At 48.6% G+C, this 23006-nt stretch overlaps 2 protein-coding genes across 2 annotated transcripts; both read left to right on the top strand.

The window, feature by feature from the left end:
• Positions 1–1635: 1635 nt before the first annotated feature.
• On the top strand, positions 1636–15089 carry LOC117051733 (C-X-C chemokine receptor type 3-like). The gene is made up of 2 exons (XM_033158369.1): positions 1636–1964; positions 13962–15089. Exons 1-2 carry the CDS (start codon positions 1962–1964, stop codon positions 15054–15056), a joined length of 1098 nt encoding a protein of 365 aa, XP_033014260.1. The 5' UTR covers positions 1636–1961; the 3' UTR covers positions 15057–15089.
• Positions 15090–20032: 4943 nt separating this feature from the next.
• LOC117051734 (C-X-C chemokine receptor type 3-2-like) lies at positions 20033–22685 on the top strand. Its single transcript, XM_033158370.1, has 2 exons — positions 20033–20102; positions 21568–22685. The coding sequence occupies exons 1-2, from the start codon at positions 20064–20066 to the stop codon at positions 22603–22605; spliced, it is 1077 nt and encodes a 358-aa protein (XP_033014261.1). The 5' UTR covers positions 20033–20063; the 3' UTR covers positions 22606–22685.
• The last annotated feature ends 321 nt before the right edge of the window (positions 22686–23006 follow it).

Genomic DNA, 23006 nt, shown 5'->3' with positions numbered 1-23006 from the left:
ATTCAGGCTCAAGGCGGAAGCCTTGCTGTGATTCAGGGTGAGATGAAAGGAGAAGGTGACGGACAGGGAGACCTAAACTTTAGTGGCCCTTGTGGAGGTTGGACTATTGTAGCAGCGTTACAATCACATTGCAGTGGAAGACCTTAGGTGTTGGCTATATATGAAAAACAGGGGCAGTTGTGATCTGAGCCATGAATGGTTCTTTTGGATTCAGGTGCCAGTCTGGGAGTATTATGGCAATATGATGGTATCCTTTGACTGGCTTTGCAGGATCTACCCTGCGACGGGGTGAGCTCCCGTTGCTCGGTCCCTGCTCCTGCCCACCTAGCAGTTCGAAAGCACGTCAAAGTGCAAGTAGATAAATAGGTACCGCTCCGGCGGGAAGGTAAACGGCGTTTCCGTGCACTGCTCTGGTTCGCCAGAAGCGGCTTAGTCATGCTGGCCACATGACCCGGAAGCTGTACGCCGGCTCCCTCAGCCAGTAAAGCGAGATGAGCGCCGCAACCCCAGAGTCATCCGCGACTGGACCTAATGGTCAGGGGTCCCTTTACCTTTACTACTTGTATAGCTAGCACATATGAAAACCCATATTGATACTGTGGTGTGTGATATTTCAGTGAACCAGGCACAATTGCACCAATTAACTGAATGCTCCTCCAGAATCCCCTTTGTGCCATACTTTCCAAGCAGTTCTCTCTCTTTTTGGTGCCTGTGCTTTCCCTGGGCAAACCATTTTACCGTTGAATCGGAGAAACAGGCAATCAGTTTTTCCAGCAAAACTCAGGTTTCCCCAGGGAAAGAACTGTACACACCCAAAAGAGAGAGAGAGAGAGAGAGAGAGAGAGAGAGAGAGAGAGAGAGAGAGAGAGAGAGAGAAACAGAATGCTCAGACAAAGAGATTCAAATCCTGGACCTGCGCTTGGAAAGTGTGGTGCAAAATGTAGCCTGGATGAGTCCTTACTGATGCTAAACATTTCTGCAATATGTAGCAATGCCTACACACACACACACACACACACACACACACACACACACAGTTTTTATTTATTTTCATGGTACAGAAGATAAATTCTGAGAAAGCAATTGTTACAACAGTGAACCAGTAACTTGCCCTGATAAAAGTACCGGCTTTTATCATGCCATGTGTTAAAGTTTCATTTGATTCCTCTAAGAGTTCGTGCCACGTTTTCCCACGAGTGCTGGGTGGATTCCTGCCGCGTTCTGAACAAAATATGTGTTTAATAAAATAAACATCTGCGATGCCTATTCCAGGTGACTTGGATCTACACTGAGGAGGAAGATTTCATATTTTCATGCACTTGAGACAACGCTCTCTTTCTTCTACATGCGCTTAAAAATACAAGATCTCTGTACATGTTTGCATCTGGTGAGGGGAGCAGGCTTGGTAAAAACAGTTGGTGATCTTAAATCAATTACTGTTTGTGATGAAATAGTTTATCAGCTTCTGGCTTCAAGTGTGTGTGTGTGTGTGTGTGTGTGTGTGTGCGTGTGCACGCACACACACACACACACACACACACACACACACACAGCTTTCTTTCCCCTTTTTAATGTACATAATGGATTCCACTGAGGGAAAGTAAGTTTCACTCCTACTTTCCACTTGACGCTGAATTTCTTATTGAGAAGTGCCTCTTTCAAAGCCTCATTGGGAGGTTTCTTTCTGCCCTGGATTCTTTGACCCATCCAGTCGTCGCTGAGAGGAGGGGGGACATGCACTCTGCACGATGTCAGGAGCCCGGCAGGCCAGGGGGAGGCAAATCTTCAGCCCCCTTTCATGCTGTGCAATCATACCATACTTTTACCTCAGCAGACTTCCTGCCCTCCGCTCAGCAGAGAGAGGATATAAAATAGTCTAGGCCACATAAAAGGCTCCATCCTCTGCAGAACCTCCTCCCGTCTACTCCGTTGGGCTACGTTGAGTCTAAACACTTCTAGCTATGGTGAGTTTCCCCATCTCTGGTTATATTTGTGATTGTATAATTAAATAAGGCATAGACAGTGCTGCTTCCAATCTACTTTGCTCTTAAAACTGGGTTAATTGTTATGTGTGTGTGGTGTGGTGTGTGTGTTGGGTGTCATTTTCCCCATCCACAAAGAAGTTGCTTAAAGTGGGTTACTAATATGAAAGAAAACCTATCAATAACACTTAGCTGATTATATTGTTGTCTGGGTTTTGATGGGGCTACACAGGTTTGTACACTGCACATCCTATAAAGCGGTGGGCAGGGAATGTAAAATTTTACTGAGCATGGGTGGGTGGAGGGCCTGATGCCTTGAAAAAACAAGTGCGGGGACAGAATCATAGAATGGCAGAGTTGGAAGGGGCCACGAGAGTCATTTAGTCCAATCCCCGCCTTGCAATGCAGGAATATTTAGCCCAACATGGAGCACAAACCCACAACCCTGGGATTAAGAGTCTCAGGATCTACCGACTGAGCTTCTTGTTGTTGTTGTTCAGTCGTTCAGTCATGTCCGACTCTTCGTGACCCCATGGACCAGAGCACACCAGGCACGCCTATCCTTCACTGCCTCTCACAGTTTGGCCAAACTCATATGAAATAATTTAGGAATGCACAGTTTGCCAGAGGGCATTGAAGGTAGGAACTGTTCTCACTAGGCTGCTAGCCTTGTTTGAATGGAGCTGAATATCAGGCTGCATTCAGATCAGAAATGGGGAACCTGTAGCCCTCCACATGTTGTTAGCACTGACCATGCTGGCTGGGCTCACGGAAGTTGGGAGTTCAGCATCGCCTAGACGACCACAGGTGCCATATCCCAGATATTAGATTCAAACTTCCAGCATCACAGTTCTAATAAGCCCCTTTGAGACATTCAAAGAATCAAGAGCTTGACCTGCCGTGCAGCGAGAAGCAACATTGCAAAAAGCATGGACAGCCACCAATCCAGATTTGCCTTCTGAGATTATTTTGCAGCCTGATCCTATGTGCGTACAATTGGGGAGCGGGGAGTCCTATTGAGCTCAAGGAAGCTCACTCCCTGATGTTCGAAGGATTCCAGTCTCAGATTTTGTACCCCTAAAGCTTAAGAGGAGCAAAACGGAGAACCTCCTCTAAACCTATTTCAGGTGACACTATTGTTGTTGTTGTTTAGTCGTTTAGTCGTGTCCGACTCTTCGTGACCTCACGGACCAGAGCACGCCAGGCGCTCTTGTCTTCCACTGCCTCCCGCAGTTTGGTCAGACTCATGTTGGTAGCTTCGAGAACACTGTCCAACCATCTCATCCTCTGTCATCCTCTTCTCCTTGTGCCCTCCATCTTTCCCAACATCAGGGTCTTTTCCAGAGAGTCTTCTTCTTCTCATGACGTGGCCCAAGTATTGGAGCCTCAGCTTCAGGATCTGTCCTTCCAGTGAGCACTCAGGCCTGATTTCCTTAAGAATGGATAGGTTTGATCTTCTTGCAGTCCATGGGACTCTCAAGAGTCTCCTCCAGCACCATAATTCAAAAGCATCAATCCTTTGGTGATCAGCCTTCTTTATGGTCCAGCTCTCACTTCCATACATCACTGCTTGGAAAACCATAGCTTTAACTATACGGACCATCATGGATCAATGCTTTGTCGTGGCAAAAGGGGCTTGAATAACTCAGAGAAGCTATGAGCTATGCCAGTGTTTTTCAACCACTGTTCCGCGGCACACTAGTGTGCCGTGAGATGTTGCCTGGTGTGCCGTGGGAAAAATTGAAAAATTCAAGAGAATTACTTTATATATAGTCAATATAGGCACAGAGTTAAATTTTTTAACATTTTCTAATGGTGGTGTGCCTCATGATTTTTTTCATGAAACAAGTGTGCCTTTGCCCAAAAAAGGTTGAAAAACACTGAGCTATGCCATGCAGGGCCACCCAAGATGGACAGGTCATAGTGGAAAGTTTTGACTAAACGTGATCCACCTGGGGCAGGAACTGGCAAGCCACTCCAGTATCCCTGCCAAGAAAACTCCATGGACAAAGACAACTGGTGACACTATATATTTTTCTAATCCTAAAGAAGATAACTCTCATTATCAACAAACCAATCTTACTGATTAAATGGATAAGCCATGTGGGAATATTTATGACACTCTCTTATATTGAAATAAATGGGGTGGGTGGTTGCGACTATAGAACAGAGATTTCATTCATAACTATTTTAGAGACTGCTGCTGCAGTTGAAACATGAGTTTGGCCAAACTGCGAGAGGCAGTGAAGGATAGGCGTGCCTGGCGTGCTCTGGTCCATGGGGTCACGAAGAGTCGGACACGACTGAACAACTGAACAACAACAACAAAAGCTGCAGTTGACTTTCATTCGCAACTCATGACCTGCAATAGCTTTTCTTTTCTTTTCTTTTTCTTGTTAGCAGCTGGATTTTGACTGTGCTTGCCATGACTGTAGTAATGGTTTTGTTACAGTATTTTTTTAAAATCTTGTATCAATGTATTTATTACCTGCCCTTCACCCTAAGGTCCCAGGGTGAGTTACAATGTTTTAAAATATGTTGAAAACAGTTTAAGTTTTGGAGAGCGACTGCAGGTCAGAGAAGGAGAGTTTGGATTTGATATCCCGCTTTGTCACTACCCGAAGGAATCTCAAAGCGGCTAACATTCTCCTTTCCCTTCCTCCCCCACAACAAACACTCTGTGAGGTGAGTGGGGCTGAGAGACTTCAAAGAAGTGTGACTAGCCCAAGGTCACCCAGCAGATGCATGTGGAGGAGCAGAGACGCGAACCCGGTTCACCAGATTACGAGTCCACCGCTTTTAACCACTACACCACACTGGCTCTCAGAAGATGATGCTGAGCTAAGTGGGTCAAGATGCTGACAGAGAATAAGGCATCCCCTATGTTTCCCTCCCTGATCCCACTGCCCTAGAGGCATGTGCAGAGTCTTTCTTTTAAGAAAAACCCGTGATTCTTCCTATTAGCTGTTTGGAGAGAGGCAAAGGAGCTTGATTCCCTCCTTCCAACAAGGTCAGGTTATATATCTGTCCATCTGTGACCTATGCGGCATACATTTATGGGATGTCACACCTCAACGCTCTTCAGCTATGCGCACACCATGCATTTAAAGCACATGCACGCACCCCAAGAAATCCTGGGAACTGTAGTTTGTTAAGGGTGCTGGGGAATGCAGCTCTTTCGGGGGGAGCTACAGTTCCCGGGATTATTTGGGAGGGGGAGTGCTATAAATGTAAAAGTGTGTGCCTTTGTTGTTTTTGTCAGAACAGACTTCTCAGGGCTGGAAACTGTGACTGACGGGGCTCTCTGGGGTGACTCACCCGCTGCCTGATTCTTTTCAGAGTTGGAGGTGCCAGGAATCGAACATGGGGCCTTTGGTTTCGTGATTGCACGTGTGTTGTTGCCCCTGAACTCCCAGGCTCATCCACAATTATCTTTGTCCATAGCAGCTGGCTGGTGCAATGGCTGCTGTTTGGAGTGCATGGCTCTGACAAAGAGTGTTCTGCTCACAGCTGAATGGGAGCCAAAGGTCTCCCCCCCCCCCCCCGCTTTTTATGATCATTGCATCTTAGCTGACAGTGACAAAAGTAGTTTTCTTCTTCTTTTAATCTTTTTAACCGGGCCTGTTTGAAGCTGTTTGAGACCACAAGACGGCTGAAATAAGTCACTGGAATCAAGAGCAGCATTGCACCTTAATTCAGGAGGAGGGTGGAGTTTGACCCAGTTCACACTTAAATGCAAGCTCACTTGATTTGCTCTCCGAAACAACACAAGGACGGAAAGGCAGACGTCCTTCGAAACCCACACATACGAATTCTGCAGTTCTCCATTCAAGTAAAGGCTACAAAAATGCATATGCTAGCATAAAGTGTGCATTACATTGGACCTATTAGGGAAACCAGACATTAAATTATATAACATTGCTTTGAAAAAGAATGTGTAAAATGAGAAGCTGAGGAGGAACCAAAAACTGCCATACTTGTCTCTCCCTGAGCATGACAATGGATTCAGGGGGGGGGGGAGCTCATTTAATCTAAAAGGGAAGATTTACACTGGAGTAAAGGATGCAAGATGTGTGTGTGTGGTTCTTTTTCTTTTCTTTTTGCTGTTACCTGCATTGAACTTGTTTAGAGCAACATTTGACATGTTTCCTGGAAGCATGCGTACATTTAACCGCGTTCTGGAAAGTTACTATTCTTGGGTTAACTCAAAGTTGGTTCTCTTGCAGGAATGCAGCCCACATGTATGTTTGGTGTGTATGAGAAGGAGCAGAGGTATTATTTCTCATGGCCATCACACTCCCCACACTCCCCACTCCTAAACTGGCATCTCTGGCATGCAGTCCTGCAGGCCAGGATCGTTTACTAGAACTAATTATGTACAATGGTGGATTCAGGAGCATCGCAAAGATGATGTGCAGCAACCATTGTCTTGTGGTTGTGGTGGGGGAGCTGCTTCAAAGGGTGCGATGTCTCAGGGAGGAAGTTGAGGGGGTGAGGAAGGGAGAGGGGCCAGTGAGAAGGTAGCGAGGGAGACGGGTGGAAAGGTGATGAGAGAAAGAGGAGGAGGCAAGAAATAGAGAAAAGAAGTGCGAGCAAAGCTGTTCTTTTGTGTCCTTTGCCCGATCACTGTTGGAATCAACATTCTAGACCCGATAAGACCTGATTCAGCAGGGTTCTTGCTCATAGAATCATAGAGTTGGAAGAGACCACAAGGACCATCCAGTCCAACCCCCTGCCAAGCAGGAAACACCATCACAGCATTCCTGACAGATGGCTGTCAAGCCTCCGCTTAAAGACCTCCAAAGAAGGAGACTCCACCACACTCCTTGGCAGAAAATTCCACTGTCCAACAGCTCTCACTGTCTGGAAGTTCTTCCTAATGTTTAGGTGGAATCTTCTTTCTTGTAGTTTGAATCCATTGCCCCGTGTCCGCTTCTCTGGAGCAGCAGAAAACAACCTTTCTCCCTCCTCTATATGACATCCTTTTCTATATTTGAACATGACTATCATATCACCCCTTAACCTTCTCTTCTCCAGGCTAAACATACCCAGCTCCCTAAGCCGTTCCTCATAAGGCATCGTTTCCAGGCCTTTGACCATTTTGGTTGCCCTCCTCTGGACACATTCCACCTTGTTAGTCATAGCTGTCAACTTTTCCCTTTTCTTGCGAGGAATCCTATTCGGAATAAGGGAATTTTCCTTAAAAGGGGGGGGGGGGATTGACAGCTATGCTCTTGCTACACCCTTAGGTCAAACAGGCTATCTGGAAGTATGAATTTAGGCAAATGTCGCATAGGATTCACTGCCCAGTCAGATTTATTTTTGGGTGTGTGTGTGTGTGTCAGGGACTGGGCAGAGGAGGAATAGTGGAGGCCGCCTCCCCAGCCTGACCCTTCCAGGGAGGAGGAAGAGGAAGACAGAATAGATTTACCACAGGGGCTTGCAGAAGGTCATAGCTCAGAGGCAGATGAGGGGGAATAATAATAATAATAATAATAATAATAATAATAATAATAATTTATTTGTACCCCCGCCCATCTGGCTGAGTTCCCCCAGCCACTCTGGGCGGCTCCCAGTCGAGTGTTAAAACAACACAGCATTAAATATTAAAAACTTCCCTAATCAGGGCTGCCTTCAGATGTCTCTTAAAAGTAGGATAGCTGCTTATTTCCTTGGCATCTGATGGAAGGAGAAAGTTGGGAAATAATGGGAGTGGAGCAGGAGGAGGAGGAAGCGGGGCAACAGCTGACACACATGGTGTCTTTAGAAAGCATTCCAGGCCCTCCATCTCCCAGAACCTGGCGAGCCTTGAAAGCAGGAGAGCAAAGAGCTCAAAGACAGAGGGCACGTAGCAGCACTCGTAGAAGTGACGAATGTGGAAGTGGGAGAGACAGGGACAACACCATTATCCAAGAGGCTGGGTTCTACAGCCCCTCTCTGCAAATACTGAATAAAAAAGGATAGTGAGAAACCTTCCCTTGTCTTTATACTTTCCTGGGCAACCAGCCAGGAGCTGCTGACAGCCACCTGACAGTGGGTTTCCTACTGCTTACGTAACTTCATTTATTAAACTATTAGACTATACCTGAAGGAGCGTCTCCATCCCCATCATTCAGCCTGGACACATCTCCAGGGCCTTCTGGTGGTTTCCTTACTACGAGAAGCAAAGTTACAGGGAACCAGGCAGAGGGCCTTCTCGGTAGAAGAAGAAGAAGAAGAGTTTGGATTTGATATCCCGCTTTTCACTACCCGAAGGAGTCTCAAAGCGGCTAACATTCTCCTTTCCCTTCCTCCCCCACAACAAACACTCTGTGAGGTGAGTGGGGCTGAGAGACTTCAGAGAAGTGTGACTAGCCCAAGGTCACCCAGCAGCTGCATGTGGAGGAGTGGAGACACGAACCCGGTTTCCCAGATAACGAGTCTACCGCTCTTAACCACTACACCACACTGGCTCTCTCCCTGTGGAACGCCCTCTCGTCAGATGTCAAGGAGATTAACAAATACCTGACTTTTAGAAAACACCCGTAGGCAGCTCTGTATCAGGAAGATTTTAATGTTTGACTTTGTTTCTATTATTTTGGAGGCCGCCCAGAAAGGCACGGGCAACCCAAGTCAGAGGTTTTTAAGTGGAAGTTGGATAGCCATCTCTCATGGATGCTTTAGCTGAGATTCCTGCATTGCAGGGGGTTGGACTAGATGACCCTTAGAGTTCTTTCCAACTCTACAGTCATATGATGATGATGCTTAAACTACCACTCATCAAATATCAGGGCAATTTCCAACACACCCTGTAAAATAAGTAAATAAAACACATGAGCAGAGATGACCGTGGGGTGAATGCGCGGGTGCCATTGGCAATGGTCTCTTATTGGTAGGACACACGCTTTGGCATATCTCATACCGAGTCAGACTATTTTGTCCACCTAGCAGAGTATTTCGCACACTGGTTTCTCCCAGCTGTACCTGGAAATGCCAGGGATCGAACCCGGGGGCTTCTGTGCGTGCAAGGAAAATGCCCTGCCGCCGAGCTGTGACCCCCCAGTTTCCCCACGTGGTGAAAATGCTGGGGACCCAGCCTGCACCAAGGTTCTGTTGGAAGGAGATCTGTGACGATTCTGCGATGGATGGGATTGCATTTATACATGAGTACAAGCTGAGTGATGTCGGACTAACGAACATCTCAAAGTTCACTGCTCCCCTATCAGATTTCTAGGGCGATGCTGCCATCACCCCCGAAAGGCCTTTTGGAGTCTAAAACTGAGCGACTATCTCTGACTAGTTCCAAAACTGCCTGTCTGCTTTGTTCTCTTTTTTTACACACACACACACGGTGATGACATTAGGGTTCCCCCCCCCACCCAGAAAACTAACCTCAAAAATGGATGGTTCGTCTTTTACACGGATAGTGCATCGGGGGGAAGAGGGGTTGATGAGAGACGTGAGGCAGAGATTGCCAGCGGTGTTTTTGCGAGTGAGTTACGGATGCGTCCAGGGCTGCTGCGGATTGGCTGCTGTTGCGGCAGTAGGGTGAGCGATTTGCGGTTCCTTTTGTGTTGCGTTCAGATGATTGGTGGGCTTGTTGACGCGCACAATCCTCCCCCCCAAAACTCAAGAACTCTGAGGCAATCCTCCCCAAAAAAGCTCAACAACTCTGGGCAATTTCCCCCCATTTTCTTAAATTTGAGTCCCCAAAATAGGGCTCATCTTATACATGGGGGCGTCTTATAGACAGAAAAGTTGTTGTTGTTGTTCAGTCGTTCAGTCGTGTCCGACTCTTCGTGACCCCATGGACCAGAGCACGCCAGGCACGCCTATCCTTCACTACCTCTCGCAGTTTGGCCAAACTCATGTTAGTAGCTTCGAGAACACTGTCCAACCATCTCATCCTCTGTCGTCCCCTTCTCCTTGTGCCCTCCATCTTTCCCAACATCAGGGTCTTTTCTAGGGAGTCTTCTCTTCTCATGAGGTGGCCAAAGTACTGGAGCCTCAACTTCAGGATCTGTCCTTCTAGTGAGCATTCAGGGCTGATTTTTTTTGAGAATGGATAGGTTTGATCTTCTTGCAGTCCATGGGACTCTCAAGAGTCTCCTCCAGCACCATAATTCAAAAGCAGAAAAGTACGGTACCTCAAACAAGGGCAGGGAAGTCAAAAGACAACTCTGCTTTTGCCATACTTTTGCCTCAGTGGGAGAGATGAGCAGTAGGGTCCTTCCATCAGGTTTGCCCCCAAACCAGCTCTTTTAAGTGTCTCCTCATGCCCCCGAGCTGAGGGGGTCTGTTATGTACTGAGTTGAATAGGATCCAAACTGCAGCAGGCTGATTGGTCCTAGAACAATAGGATTGAGATTGCAGCAGTCTGACTGGTCCCAGAACAATAGGATTGAGATTGCAGCAGTCTGACTGGTCCCAGAACAATAGGATTGAGATTGCAGCAGTCTGACTGGTCCCAGAACAATAGGATTGAGATTGCAGCTGTCTGATTGGTCTGCAGGAGCCACCCAATCCAGCTCCAGGTGGAAGTGAATCCGCATTCCGATTGGCATACAGGAGTATCCCGGAATTAGCCAATCACGTGGGGCCCATTGTGTAAATAGTGTATATAAAGCAAACATTTTGGGGGAACTGCATTCCTCACTACTATGAGCTGAATAAAGAGCATGAAAATCACACTGGACTCCGAGTATCTTTCAGGGTCATTATAAGAACTACTACTTAAGAATTGGCGCCTAAGTTTTCTCGGAGAGGGGCTGTCTAGTTTTGATTAATTGTCTGTAAGCCGCTCCTTTTTGGGAGGTAAAAATGCTCTAATTAAATAACAAATCAATAATACCACACTTGGGGAGGGGGAGACAAACTGCCAACATGTGCTACCTTTGGAGAGCCATAGGTACAACAAGAGAAACGTCTTCCTCTGTGTCGTGATCACTCGTTCCCCGAATGACTCTGTTGACGGGTTTCGAAAGATGTGGTGGTGTCTTGAAAATCTGCAAAACCGCCTTCACCAGAGATGGTGGAGGGGCAAGTGAAATGAAGTGTGTACACCACAAGGAACCAACGAGCTAATCGTCCCCTCTTCAACTCTCAGAACTAAGCTTTTGAATTGTGGGGCCGGTGAGGCGATGCATGAGTGGGGTGAGGGGCAAATGAGGGGAGGGGTCCCAGTGGAACAGCTGGGAAATCCTAGACTCTAAACTAATGAACTTTCGGAGGCAGTGATGTGCATGTGCGAGAGGCATTCTGGTCACACTTGCGTTCGCACATTTATTCCACGAGAAGAAGTGAGTTGAGGTTTGTTCAGGGTGCTGAGAGTTGTCAAGAGACACCCCCTATTCCCCTCCCAGAGCTACAATTCCCAGAGTTCCTTGTGAAGAGGGGTCAATTGCCTACTCACTCTGGGAAATGTAGCTGGGGGGTGGGGGAATTGGGGTCTTCTAAGAACTCTGAGCCCCTTTAACAAAACCACAGCTCCCAGAATCCTTTGCAGGAAGCCATGACTGTTCAGTGTGGTAAAGGTAAAGGGACGCCTGACCGTTAGGTCCAGTCGTGGACGACTCTGGGGTTGCGCGCTCATCTCGCTCTATAGGCCGAGGGAGCCGGCGTTTGTCCGCAGACAGCTTCCGGCTCATGTGGCCAGCATGACTAAGCCGCTTCTGGCAAACCAGAGCAGTGCACAGAAACGCTGTTTACCTTCCCACTGGAGTGGTACCTATTTATCTACTTGCACTTTGAGGTGCTTTTGAACTGCTAGGTGGGCAGGAACAGGGACCGAGCAACGGGAGCTCACCCCATCGCTGGGATTCGAACCGCCAACCTTCTGATCGGCAACCCCTAGGCTCTGTGGTTTAGACCATAGCACCACCCGTGTCCTGTTCTGTGTGGTACTGTAGCACTTTAAATGTGTATGGTGTGAAAATAGCATGGTTGTAATGAAAAGGGCTGTTTGCTAAAGGGGAATAAGAGAACAGGGAATGGAGAAGAGGAGCAGTCAAGTGTCTCCCTGAACTTTGCAATGCACACAAAAGGGTTCTGTCAGGGAGGGCGAAGGAGAAATCTGGTGGTGAATCAACACCACAAAACCATTTCCCCTAACCTCCCAAAGGTGCCCAAAGCTCTGTGTGACAAATGTGACCTGGATGTGTGATGGGTAGGGAAGAGCCAACCATCACTCAAGTCCCAAATCCCTTTAAAGCAGAGCTTTCCAAACTTTTCATGTTGGCGGCGCACTTTTTTTAGACGTGCATCATTTTGCGACGCAGTAATTCAGTTTTACTAGCAAACTGAAGGTTAAACCAACTCCTTTCCATCCCTGCGAGGAGTGTGGGGAGCATTCGCACGACACACCTACACACTGCAGCTGACACACTAACATGTCAAGACACACAGTATGGAAAGCTCTGCTTTAAAGAGACTGTTGCAATAAAATAAAATAAAAATCATTGGCTCCTCTCAGTTTCCCACAATCTACAACTGGTGCATGAAACTGCCAACGCCCTGAGGTGACCATTGACTGTACATTCTGCCATCTCAGTTTGGACTAGGGTAAGAAGAGTTAGACCAATATTATGGTAAAGGGAAAGGGACCCCTGGTCGTTAGGTCCAGTCGTGTCCGACTCTGGGATTGCGGCACTCATCTCACTTTACTGGCCAAGGGAGCCGGCGTACAGCTTCCAGGTCACGTTTCCAGCATGACTAAGCTGCTTCTGGTGAACCAGAGCAGCTCACAGAAACGCCATTTACCTTCCCGCCAGAGTGGTACCTATTTATCTACTTGCACTCTGATGTGCTTTCGAAGTGCTAGGTGGGCAGGAGCTGGGACCGAGCAACGGGAGCTCACCCCGTTGCGGGGATTCAAACCACCGACCTTCTGATCGGCAAGCCCTAGGCTCTGTGGTTTAGACCGCAGCACCACCTGCGTCAATATTATGGTATATTGTTTTATTTCAGGTTTGATCTGCAAAATTGCTCTTTCTATCCCTTTCCTGCTCTTATTACATATACTTTTGTTGAGCAAACTGCTGAATTAGATCTCTGTAGGAGGCCCATTAATGAAGCTCACCAGCTCCTGACTCCCCTCAGTTTTAGCCAAATCACATTCCCCTCAACAGCTGCTAAAGTGCACAGTAATTGGAGCACCAGGTACAGCTTTGGGGTTTTTTTTAATCCAGAAAATGATGTAGGTGGAAAGGTGTTAAGCCCTCCCTCCACACACTGCTTCTTCGAGGAAACTGACAGTGCTTACCACTCCTGACCCTGTACCTGCATGTCAGGTTTTTTTTAATATATATAAAATATTTGAGATATCTGATTCCAAATCTCCCATGACAGGCATTGTAGGAAAGAGGGCTTCCAATGGCTACAACTCTACCTGCCTGCACACTGCCTTACCAGAGTTGTACATGCCCTGGTTATTTCCCACTTGGAGAACTTGAAGGTGACTCAGAAAGTACAACTAATCCAGAATGCAGCAGCTAGACTGTTGACCGGGAGAAGCTGCCGGGACCATATAACACTGGTCCTAAAAGACCTACATTGGCTCCCAATATGTTTCCAAGCACAGTACTATGTGTTGGTGCTTTGAAGTCCCAAACGGTCTCAGCCCAATATACCTGAAGGAGCATCTCCACCCCCATCATTCAGCCTGGACACTGAGGTCCAGCTCCGAAGGCCTTCTGGAGGTTCCCTCACTGCGGGAAGTGAGGTTACAGGGAACCAGGCAGGGGGCCTTCTTGGTAGTGGCGCCCGCCCTGTGGAACACCCTTCTGTCAGGTGTCAAGGAAATAAACAACTAACTGGCTTTTGGATGACATCTGAAGGCAGCCCTTTTTAACATTTTAACATTAAAAAAATGTTTAATTATATTTTTGTCTATATTTTTGCAAGCTGCCCAGAATGGCTGTGGCAACCCATTCAGATGGCCGTGGTACAATTATTATTATTATTATTATTATTATTATTATTATTATTATTATTCCCTTTTAGAGTTATGTCTGGAATCCAAGTGAGGAAGCTGACATTGCCTCTTTCATGGACAACAGCACATACCTCAGCTACTACGATAGCAACAATGACACCTTGCTCTGTGGCTCCGACACCACCCAGGCTTTCAGGCGCTATTTCCTGCCTCCGTTCTACATCCTGATTTTCCTCCTGGGGCTCTGTGGGAACGTGATGGTGATTGCCGTCTTGCTGCGTGCCAAGGAGTCCCTACCTGGGACGGATGTGTTCATCTTGAACCTAGCTGTCGCAGACGTCCTCCTTGTGTTGACCCTTCCATTCTGGGCTGTCCAGGCCGTGAACAACTGGGTCTTTGGGGACGTAATGTGCAAGATGGTTGGCAGCGTTTTCAAGATCAACTTCTACGCCAGCATCTTCTTCCTGGTCTGCATCAGCTTCGACAGGTACCTCTCCATTGTTTACGTCATTCGCATGTACAACCGCGGCAAGTCCTCTCTCATCTTCCTCAGCTCGTTGGCCGTTTGGGTCCTCTGCATTCTCCTCACGCTTCCGGATTTCATTTACCTGACCTCTGAACCCGATTCCCGCCAAAACACCACCTCGTGCACCCTCAATTTCCCCCCAGGCTCGAGCTCAACCAAGTTCTTCATCCGCATCTTCAGCCAAGTTCTTGCTTTCTTCCTCCCACTGCTAGCGATGACCTGTTGCTACATCCGGATCATCCTCAGCCTCATGAACTCCAAAGGCTCCAAGAAGAACAAGGCCTTCCGGGTCATCTTCGCCGTGGTGGTCGTCTTCTTCCTCTGCTGGACTCCCTATCACTTGGTGGAGTTTATCGAGACCCTGATCGACTTCAATGCCCTGCAGAAGGATTGCGAGTGGGAGGCCAAACTGGACATGGCCGAGACGGTCACCACCAGCTTGGGGTTCTTCCACTGTTGCCTGAACCCACTACTGTACGCTTTCGTGGGCATCAAGTTTCAGAACAGGTTCCTCGACCTGCTCGAATCCTTCGGCTGCATCAGCCATGCGTTCCTGCAGAGACATGCCAGGAGCTCCAGCCACCGGAGAGATTCAACTTGGTCTGAAAGCACAGAGGCCTCCTATTCGGGGCTCTAGGAAGCCTAGAGTTTCCCTGTTCACCCAGAGTTTCCCTGTTGTCGAGCCAGCCGGTCAACAGCTTTAAAGAGAGTGTTCCCTGCTTGGCAGGGGGGTTGACTGGATGGCCCTTGTGGTCTCTTCCAACTCTATGATTCTATGATTCTAAGTGGCGTCCCTCTCGATGCACCCATGCATTTACTTTTGCCCCACTCTCAACACCAACCAGCCAGGGTTTTACAGATTTACACACACACACACACACTTCACAACCTATTTACCAGGGGTGACAGTCAGATGAATGTTCACACTGTGAACAGTGGTTGTTTCTTTTGTACCGCTTTTTAAAAACAGCGGAAAAGTCGTCAACCGTCTCCAGACTAGGGTAGCACTGAACGGAGCCTCCTGAGGTCTCGGCCTCAATGGAATTCAAAAGTAGACTTCCAAGATTCTGAAGAACTACCCTTCAGAATATGTATTTTGGGGTTTTGATTCTTGAAACGTCCATTTCCACCCACAAGGATTTTTCCAGTTTGTTTGTTTTTTGGAAAGCTTTCTGTTGAACATAGCTATTTCACACTTCACTTACACAAGTCACACCCTTTTGGTGTTTACATTCAGGTTTTGTTTTCCCCCCTTCACTTCCTCACCACAAACTCTCAGACGAAGAGTTGTGACTTCGGAGTTTTTGAGACTCGCACACCCAAGACATTTTGAATGTAAATATTTTTGGAACTTTAAAATTTAATTCACCTTCCACCCCCAGTGAGCAACGTGGATCCAGAGAGAGCTCTCTTGAGCTCACGTCCAGCTTCTGGGATTCCCACAGATGTCTAGTTGGCCGCAGTGAGAGCATGATGTTGGTCTAGCTAGGTCAGGGGTATGGAATCCTTTTCCGCCAGGGGCCACGTTCCCTTCCGGGGGCCACATTCCAGTGGCGGGTGGGACCAGAGGCAAGAACAGGTGTGCATTTTTTACTTTTGTATTGGGGAGGGGGGGAGGGAAGGCATCCTACTGTGGAAAGGTGAGGATTCTGATATGCACACACATTTCTCTATCTAGGCTAGCAAAGGCAGGATCAAAGGTCAAGGGCACATTCCTTCCAGACAGGGGAGCCAAGTTGGCGGTGGGGGGGGGCAGGGGGCCGCCACCCCAAATGTCCCTGTGACACACCCGCATGCCCTGCAGTGTGTGCGAGTGATGTCAGAACGCCCCTTGACATCCACACATGTGTGGCCTAGGACCACTCAGTCATGGGGGCAAGCCAGCTTGCGTGTTTCCATGAAAGACCCTCCGGGTGTCCCTGTTTTTCCAGGGACGGTCCCAAATTCACAGAAGCCGTCCCAGTTTCTGATTTGATCCCGGAATGTTCCACTTTTCCTTAGGACGCCCCTGTTTTCACCGGAGAAATGTTGGAAGGCGCGGAGTTATGCGACCGCCCCGAGCCAAGGAGATAAGTAACTATACGACCTTTAGAAGACGTCTGAAGGCAGCCCTGTATAGGGAAGGTTTTTTTTAATGTTTAATACTTTATTATGCTCTTTTATATGTTGGAAGCTGCCCAGACTGGCTGGGGAAACCCAGTCAGATGGGCAATGTATAACTAATAAAATTATTATTATTACGGAATAAGATGTCCCTATTTTCATCGGAGGAATGTTGGGGGGAATGCTCTGAGATAGGCCTTTGGCCTGATCCAGTCTGGTTATATTTCCATGGGATGTCCAAGGGAGCCTGTTGAACTGGGTGCTGGAGCCAAATACGTGGGGAACACTGATGCCTTCACACCCTGGTCATCAGCTTCCAGCTGTCCTCTGTCAGAAGCATGATGCTAGGCTAGACGAGCGCTTGGTCTGACACAGCAGGAATCTTCTAAGGTTTTTAGCTCGGTTCCATGAGCGCCTGAGCATCTCATCTGCCACAGCTCCCCTCACAAAGGAAATATGTCAAGGGTAAATGCCTGTAGCACCTGCAGCTCCCAGAATTCTTCGGGGGAAGCCACAACTGTTCAAAATGGTACCATAGCATTTTAAATGTGTGACTGTGGTCCTAGTAAAGGTAAAGGGTAAAGGGACCCCTGACCGTTAGGTCAAGTCGCGGACAACTCTGGGGGTGCGGCGCTCATCTCGCTTTACTGGCCGAAGGAGCCGGCGTACAGCTTCCGGGTCATGTGCCCAGCATGACTAAGCCGCTTCTGGTGAACCAGAGCAGCGCACGGAAATGCCGTTTACCTTCCCGCCGGAGTGGTACCTATTTATCTACTTGCACTTTGACGTACTTTCGAACTGCTATGTTGGCAGGAGCAGGGACCGCGCAACTGGAGCTCACCCCGTCGCGGGGATTTGAACTGCCAACCTTCCGATCAGCAAACCATAGGTTCAGTGGTTTAGACCACAGTGCCACCCACATCCCTGGTGGTCCTAGTAGATTACAAATTAAAAGGGAGTCCGTCCGAATGAAGGTCCATGCGCCACCTTGTGGAAAATGTCAAAAGCTACAGACACCCAAGTACCAGATAAGGTTTGATCACACAACATATATAAATACCTGTATGCACTCTTCAGACATTCAAATAAATGTGTTTAAATCGGGGTGTGTGAACCCTTCCTCTGGAAAGCTCCATGCTTGTTTATTCTAGATGACATAGGCTGCAATACTCGCCCCACTTCCCTGGGAGTCAGCCCCACTGAATTCAATAGGACTTATTTCCACGTAGACTCCGTGAAAATTGCACAGTAAAACATCAACTAAGATTTACACTCATGTGCAATATGCAGGTGGGGAACAGGATCTCACCCACTAGCCCAGTGTGACCGGAGGAAAAAGCAGACAGAACACGGAAGGGAAGGTCTCGCCATTTCACAGCAGGCTAGTTTTGACACTTGTCACTCAAACATCTCCTCTCTATCCCGGCAAGCAAATCACATTTCAAAGATGCATTTGTTTGTTTGTTTGTTTGTTTGTTGCATTTATACACCACCATTCCCCCAAGGAGCTCAGAGTGGCACAAATGGTTCTCCCACTCCTCATTTAACTCCCCACAACAACCCTGTGAGGTAGGTTAGGCTGAGAGGCGATGACTGGCCCAAGGTCACCTGCCGAGCTTCGTGGCCAAGTGGGGATTTGAACCCTGGTCTCCAAGGTACTGGTCCAATACTCCAACCACTATACCATTCCAGGCAGACAAAAAAAAATTAGGGTGCAAAGCAGGCCTGAGGGGAGGGTGTGTGGGTAATGAGGGGCATGGCCTGTGGAAGCATTCCCAAAGGCCTGATAGAGCATGTTTAGCCATGAAACATTGCATTGCAGGGGGTTGGACTAGATGACCCTGGGGCCCCTTCCAACTCCAAGATTCTATGATTCTATGAAAATATTCCCTGCTACTCTAGGCTGCATCAACAGAAGTACAGTGTCCAGATCAAGGGGACACTTATGAGGAACGGCTTAGGGAGCTGGGTATGTTTAGCCTGGAGAAGAGAAGGTTAAGGGGTGATATGATAGCCATGTTCAAATATATCAAAGGATGTCATATAGAGGAGGGTGAAAGCTTGTTTTCTGCTGCTCCAGAGAAGCGGACACGGGGCAATGGATTCAAACTACAAGAAAGAAGATTCCACCTAAACATTAGGAAGAACTTCCTGACAGTGAGAGCTGTTCGGCAGTGGAATTTGCTGCCAAGGAGTGTGGTGGAGTCTCCTTCTTTGGAGGTCTTTAAACAGAGGCTTGACAGCCATCTGTCAGGAATGCTTTGATGTTGTTTCCTGCTTGGCAGGGGGTTGGACTGGATGGCCCTTGTGGTCTCTTCCAACTCTATGATTCTATGATTCTATGATTCTAAGGGAACCACTCTATTCTGTCTTGGTCAGACCACACCTGGAGTACTGTGTCCAGTTCTGGGTACCACAATTTAAGAAGGATGTTGACAAGCTGGAAGGTGGGCAGAGGAGGGCGACCAAGATGGTGAAGGGTCTGCAAACCAGGCCTTATGAGGAACGGTTGAAGGAGCTGGGTATGTTTAGCCTGGGTAGGAGTAGACTGAGAGGAGATACAATAGCCATCTTCAATTATCTTGAAGGCTTCCACATGGAGGAGGGAGCAAGCTTGTTTTCTCCTGCTCGGGTGGGTAGGACTCGAAACAATGGTTTCAAGTTACAAGAAAGGAGATTCTGACTAAACAGCAGGAAGAACTTTTTGGCAGTCAAGAGCTGTTTGACAGTGGAATGGTCTCTCTCGGGAGGTTGTGGACTCTCCTTCCTTTGGTGGCTTTCAAGCAGAGGTTGGATGGCCATCTGTCATGGATGCTTCAGCTGAGACTCCTGCATTCCAACTCTACATTTCTATGATTCTATGGAGACTCAGCAATGGAGGGAAAGTTGAATACCCTTGTGCTAAAGGTAAAGGTAAAGGGTCCCCTGACTGTTAGGTCCAGTCGCACACGACTCTGGGGTTGCGGCGCCCATCTCGCTTTATTGGCCGAAGGAGCCGGCGTACAGCTTCCAGGTCATGTGGCCAGCATGACTAAGCCACTTCTGGCGAACCAGAGCAGCGCACGGAAACGCCGTTTACCTTCCCGCCGGAGCGGTACCTATTTATCTACTTGCACTTTGACGTGCTTTCGAACTGCTAGGTTGGCAGGAGCTGGAACTGAGCAACAGGAGCTCACCCCGTCGCGGGGATTCGAACCGCCGACCTTCTGATCGGCAAGCCCTAGGCTCTGCGGTTTAGACCACAGCGCCACCCGCATCCTTACCCTTGCATCAGGCTGCCATCAAATGCATGGGGCCAGGAGAACAGGTCCGCTGCTTCTTGACTTCCCCATCTGGGACGGTTTTGCAATGTGGGAGGGTTTCTTGGGGTTTCACCTTGTTTTCCGTCACTGCAGCAAACGTTGGTGTCTCCTCCGGAATTATGACTTGGGTCACTTCCACATTTGGAGGTGGGGGGAGGAGATGGGGGGAAGGTGCAGCGGGGCCAGGTTTTCCCCATAACTTGAGGGCTCAAAGCAATGGTTTGGTAGCAGAAGCAAACATGTCCGGCGACTGGGGAGATTACTCCGATTACGTAGAGGTACGTAACTCTCCCTCCGTCTAGCAACAGGGATAGCTCCCTGCTCTGCCAGCGTTTGGGGTTTTAAAAACTGGCCCTGCTCCTCTGCCTTTAAGCTAGGGTGAGCTGGTGGGGAGTTGAGAAAAAGGGCAAACCTCTTGTGCCTTTAATAGTGGTGAAGAAGAGGCAGGTATAGCTTGTTGCTCAGGGCACACCCTGTCAAAATCACCTCTTCTTCAACATGCCAATTAAAAGCACAGGAGCCCCTGTCCTGTTTGTCACTTGGCCACCTTTAAGAGCAGGCTGAGACACAACGTTAGCGATGTTCACATAGACGCACTCGCAGACGCCCGTTTACCTGGGGTTGCCTTGGAATAAGAAAGCTGTTTCCCAAATTATGAAGGGTTGCCAACTTTTTTTCGTCCAGGGCTCTTCTGCCTCTCACCGGTGAATTATATAGGCTGGAACCCATTCGTTCAGCACCTGCTTAAAGTCCTCCCTTATCAGTGGGACTTCAAGCATGGCTATTTTGGGTTGGATCGTGTGCCTTTGCTGCAGGGCGTGGGGCTTACCTTATCGGGGTTGGCTGACACATCAGCCCATGGTCAGACCTGGGTGTGGGGACAGGGGTGTCACACGTTAAATGGGGGGGTGGCGGCTTGGTGAGAACATGTGGAGTCCTCAAGGCAGCCTACCAAAAGGTTTTCCCACCGGCGACCCAAACTCTTTGACAGTTCCCCCCCCTCCATTCATTCATTATTAAATATGGTAAATAAACTCGAAGTTAAAATTTGGGGTGGGGGTGACAAAAAACAAACAAACCCCTCTTCTTTACATTCCGACTCAGAATTTTTATAACTGTCAAATCTGGCAAATAAATAAATAAATTCAATGTTTGAAATTTGGGAGGGTGACCAAAAAAAACTTCTTTACATTACAAGAACAGGGACTCACTGTCTGTGAAATAATAATAATAATAATAATAATAATAATAATAATAATAATGTTTAATGGAACAAAATTTGTTGGGACTGGGGAGGGCATGTAAAGCCTTTTGGTATCACAGTATCACGGGTCTAGGTGAGCAAATGTTGTTATTTTAATTAACATTTCATTTGTGTTATATATGTATGACGCAGTGGAGGGCTGGGCGGAGGCACCCAAACAACTTTTGGCATCTAGACCCCATAGTAGGGGACTCAGCTTTATTAAAAGCTGAAATAAAAACAGTGACACATTTTTTTGGTGGTGGTGGTGGGGGGAATGTTTTGAATGACCATGAAAACACCCTTTTTTGGTGGGGGGTGCCAGATGCAACCCACGGATTAGCTTCTTCTGCATTTGCCTCCAAACCTTTGAAAATAACGAAACCCAGTGGCTTTGTCCTGAATTCGAAAAACGTGCCGTGAATTTGTGTCGGAAGATGGACGGGCGAGTTGAATCCCCAGAGATTCCGCAGCTCACTGTCTCCCTCTCTCCTCCCTAGTACCCCACGGGCTACCCCGAAATCGACCCCGGCACGGCCCCCTGCACACAAGATGAGGTGGGCTCCTTTGCTCGTTATTTCGGCCCGGCGGTCCTCTCCGTGGCTTTTGTGGTGGGCTTGGTCGGCAACGGCCTCGTGCTGGCCATTTTGGGCCGGCGCCCTTGCCCTTGGCTCTTTGCGGACTGCTACCTCTTCCAGATGGCCGTCGCGGATCTGCTGCTCACCTTCACTCTCCCTTTCCGCGCCGCCCAGTTCAGCCAGGGCTGGGTGTTCGGCGAAGTCCCTTGCAAGCTCGTGGGAGCCATTTCCACCATGAACATCTACAGCACCGTCTTCCTCCTGATGTGCCTTAGCGTGGAACGCTACCTGGTCATCATCCACGCTGTGCAGCTCCACCACCTCGTGAAACTTCCCCACACCTACCTCCTCTCCGCCCTCGTGTGGATCGCCTGCTTCTGCCTGTCCGTGGTGGACCTGCATTTCCGCTCCGCGGCCTACGTGCCGCAGGCCGGGGCCGTCATCTGCCACCTGAGATTTGACGCCCGGCAAGCCGAGTCTTGGAGGCTGGGGCTGCGCTTGGTCTCCTTCCTCTTCGGCTTCTTCTTGCCTCTCCTGGTAATGGTCATTTGCTATTTCCGCGTCTTCCACCGCCTGCGCCGAGCCAGGATCTTCTGCAGGCACCAGGCTGTGCGTATCCTGCTTGTGGTTCTGGTGCTCTTCGTCCTCTGCTGGGGCCCCTTCCATGGATTCATCTTCACAGACAGCCTGCAGCGCCTAGGCCATGTGGCCCGAGACTGTGCCAGGGAGAAGATTCTGGATTTTGGGTTGCTTTTCACCGAGAGCATGGGCCTTGTCCACTGCTGCCTCAACCCCCTGGTGTATGCCCTCATGGGGGTCAAGTTCCGGAGAGAGCTCTCCAGGTTGTTCCATTGTCGGGACAGGGATGTGGAACGTCAGCGCAACAACTCCGACTGGGAATTCAGCCAAGCCACAGAGCACACCATCACCCGACCCATAGACTATTCCATCATGATGTGAGCATTAGGGGCGAGAGGAAGCCTTATTCAGAGCACCAGATCTCTTTCCCAAAGAACTGGAACCCTAGGAGAGAGAGAGAAACATCCCAGTTTGTTAAGTTGTTGTTTTGTCATTTAGTCGTGTCCGACTCTTCGTGACCCCATGGACCAGAGCACACCAGGCACTCCTGTCTACCACTGCCTCCCGCAGTTTGGTCAGACTCATGTTGGTAGCTTTGAGAACATTGTCCAACCATCTCGTCCTCTGTTGTCCCCATTCTCCCTGTGCCTTCCATCTTTCCCAACATCAGGGTCTTTTCCAGGGAGTCTTCTCTTCTCATGAGGTGGCCAAAATTATTGGAGCCTCAGCTTCAGGATCTGTCCTTCCAGTGAGCACTCAGGGCTGATTTCCTTGAGAATGGA

The sequence above is a fragment of the Lacerta agilis genome, chromosome 8 (genome assembly GCF_009819535.1).
Source record: "Lacerta agilis isolate rLacAgi1 chromosome 8, rLacAgi1.pri, whole genome shotgun sequence".
In the NCBI taxonomy this organism is placed as follows: Eukaryota; Metazoa; Chordata; class Lepidosauria; order Squamata; family Lacertidae; genus Lacerta; species Lacerta agilis.
The sequence above is the reverse complement of the archived record's forward strand: the minus strand, read 5'-3'. Positions and strand labels throughout refer to the sequence as shown.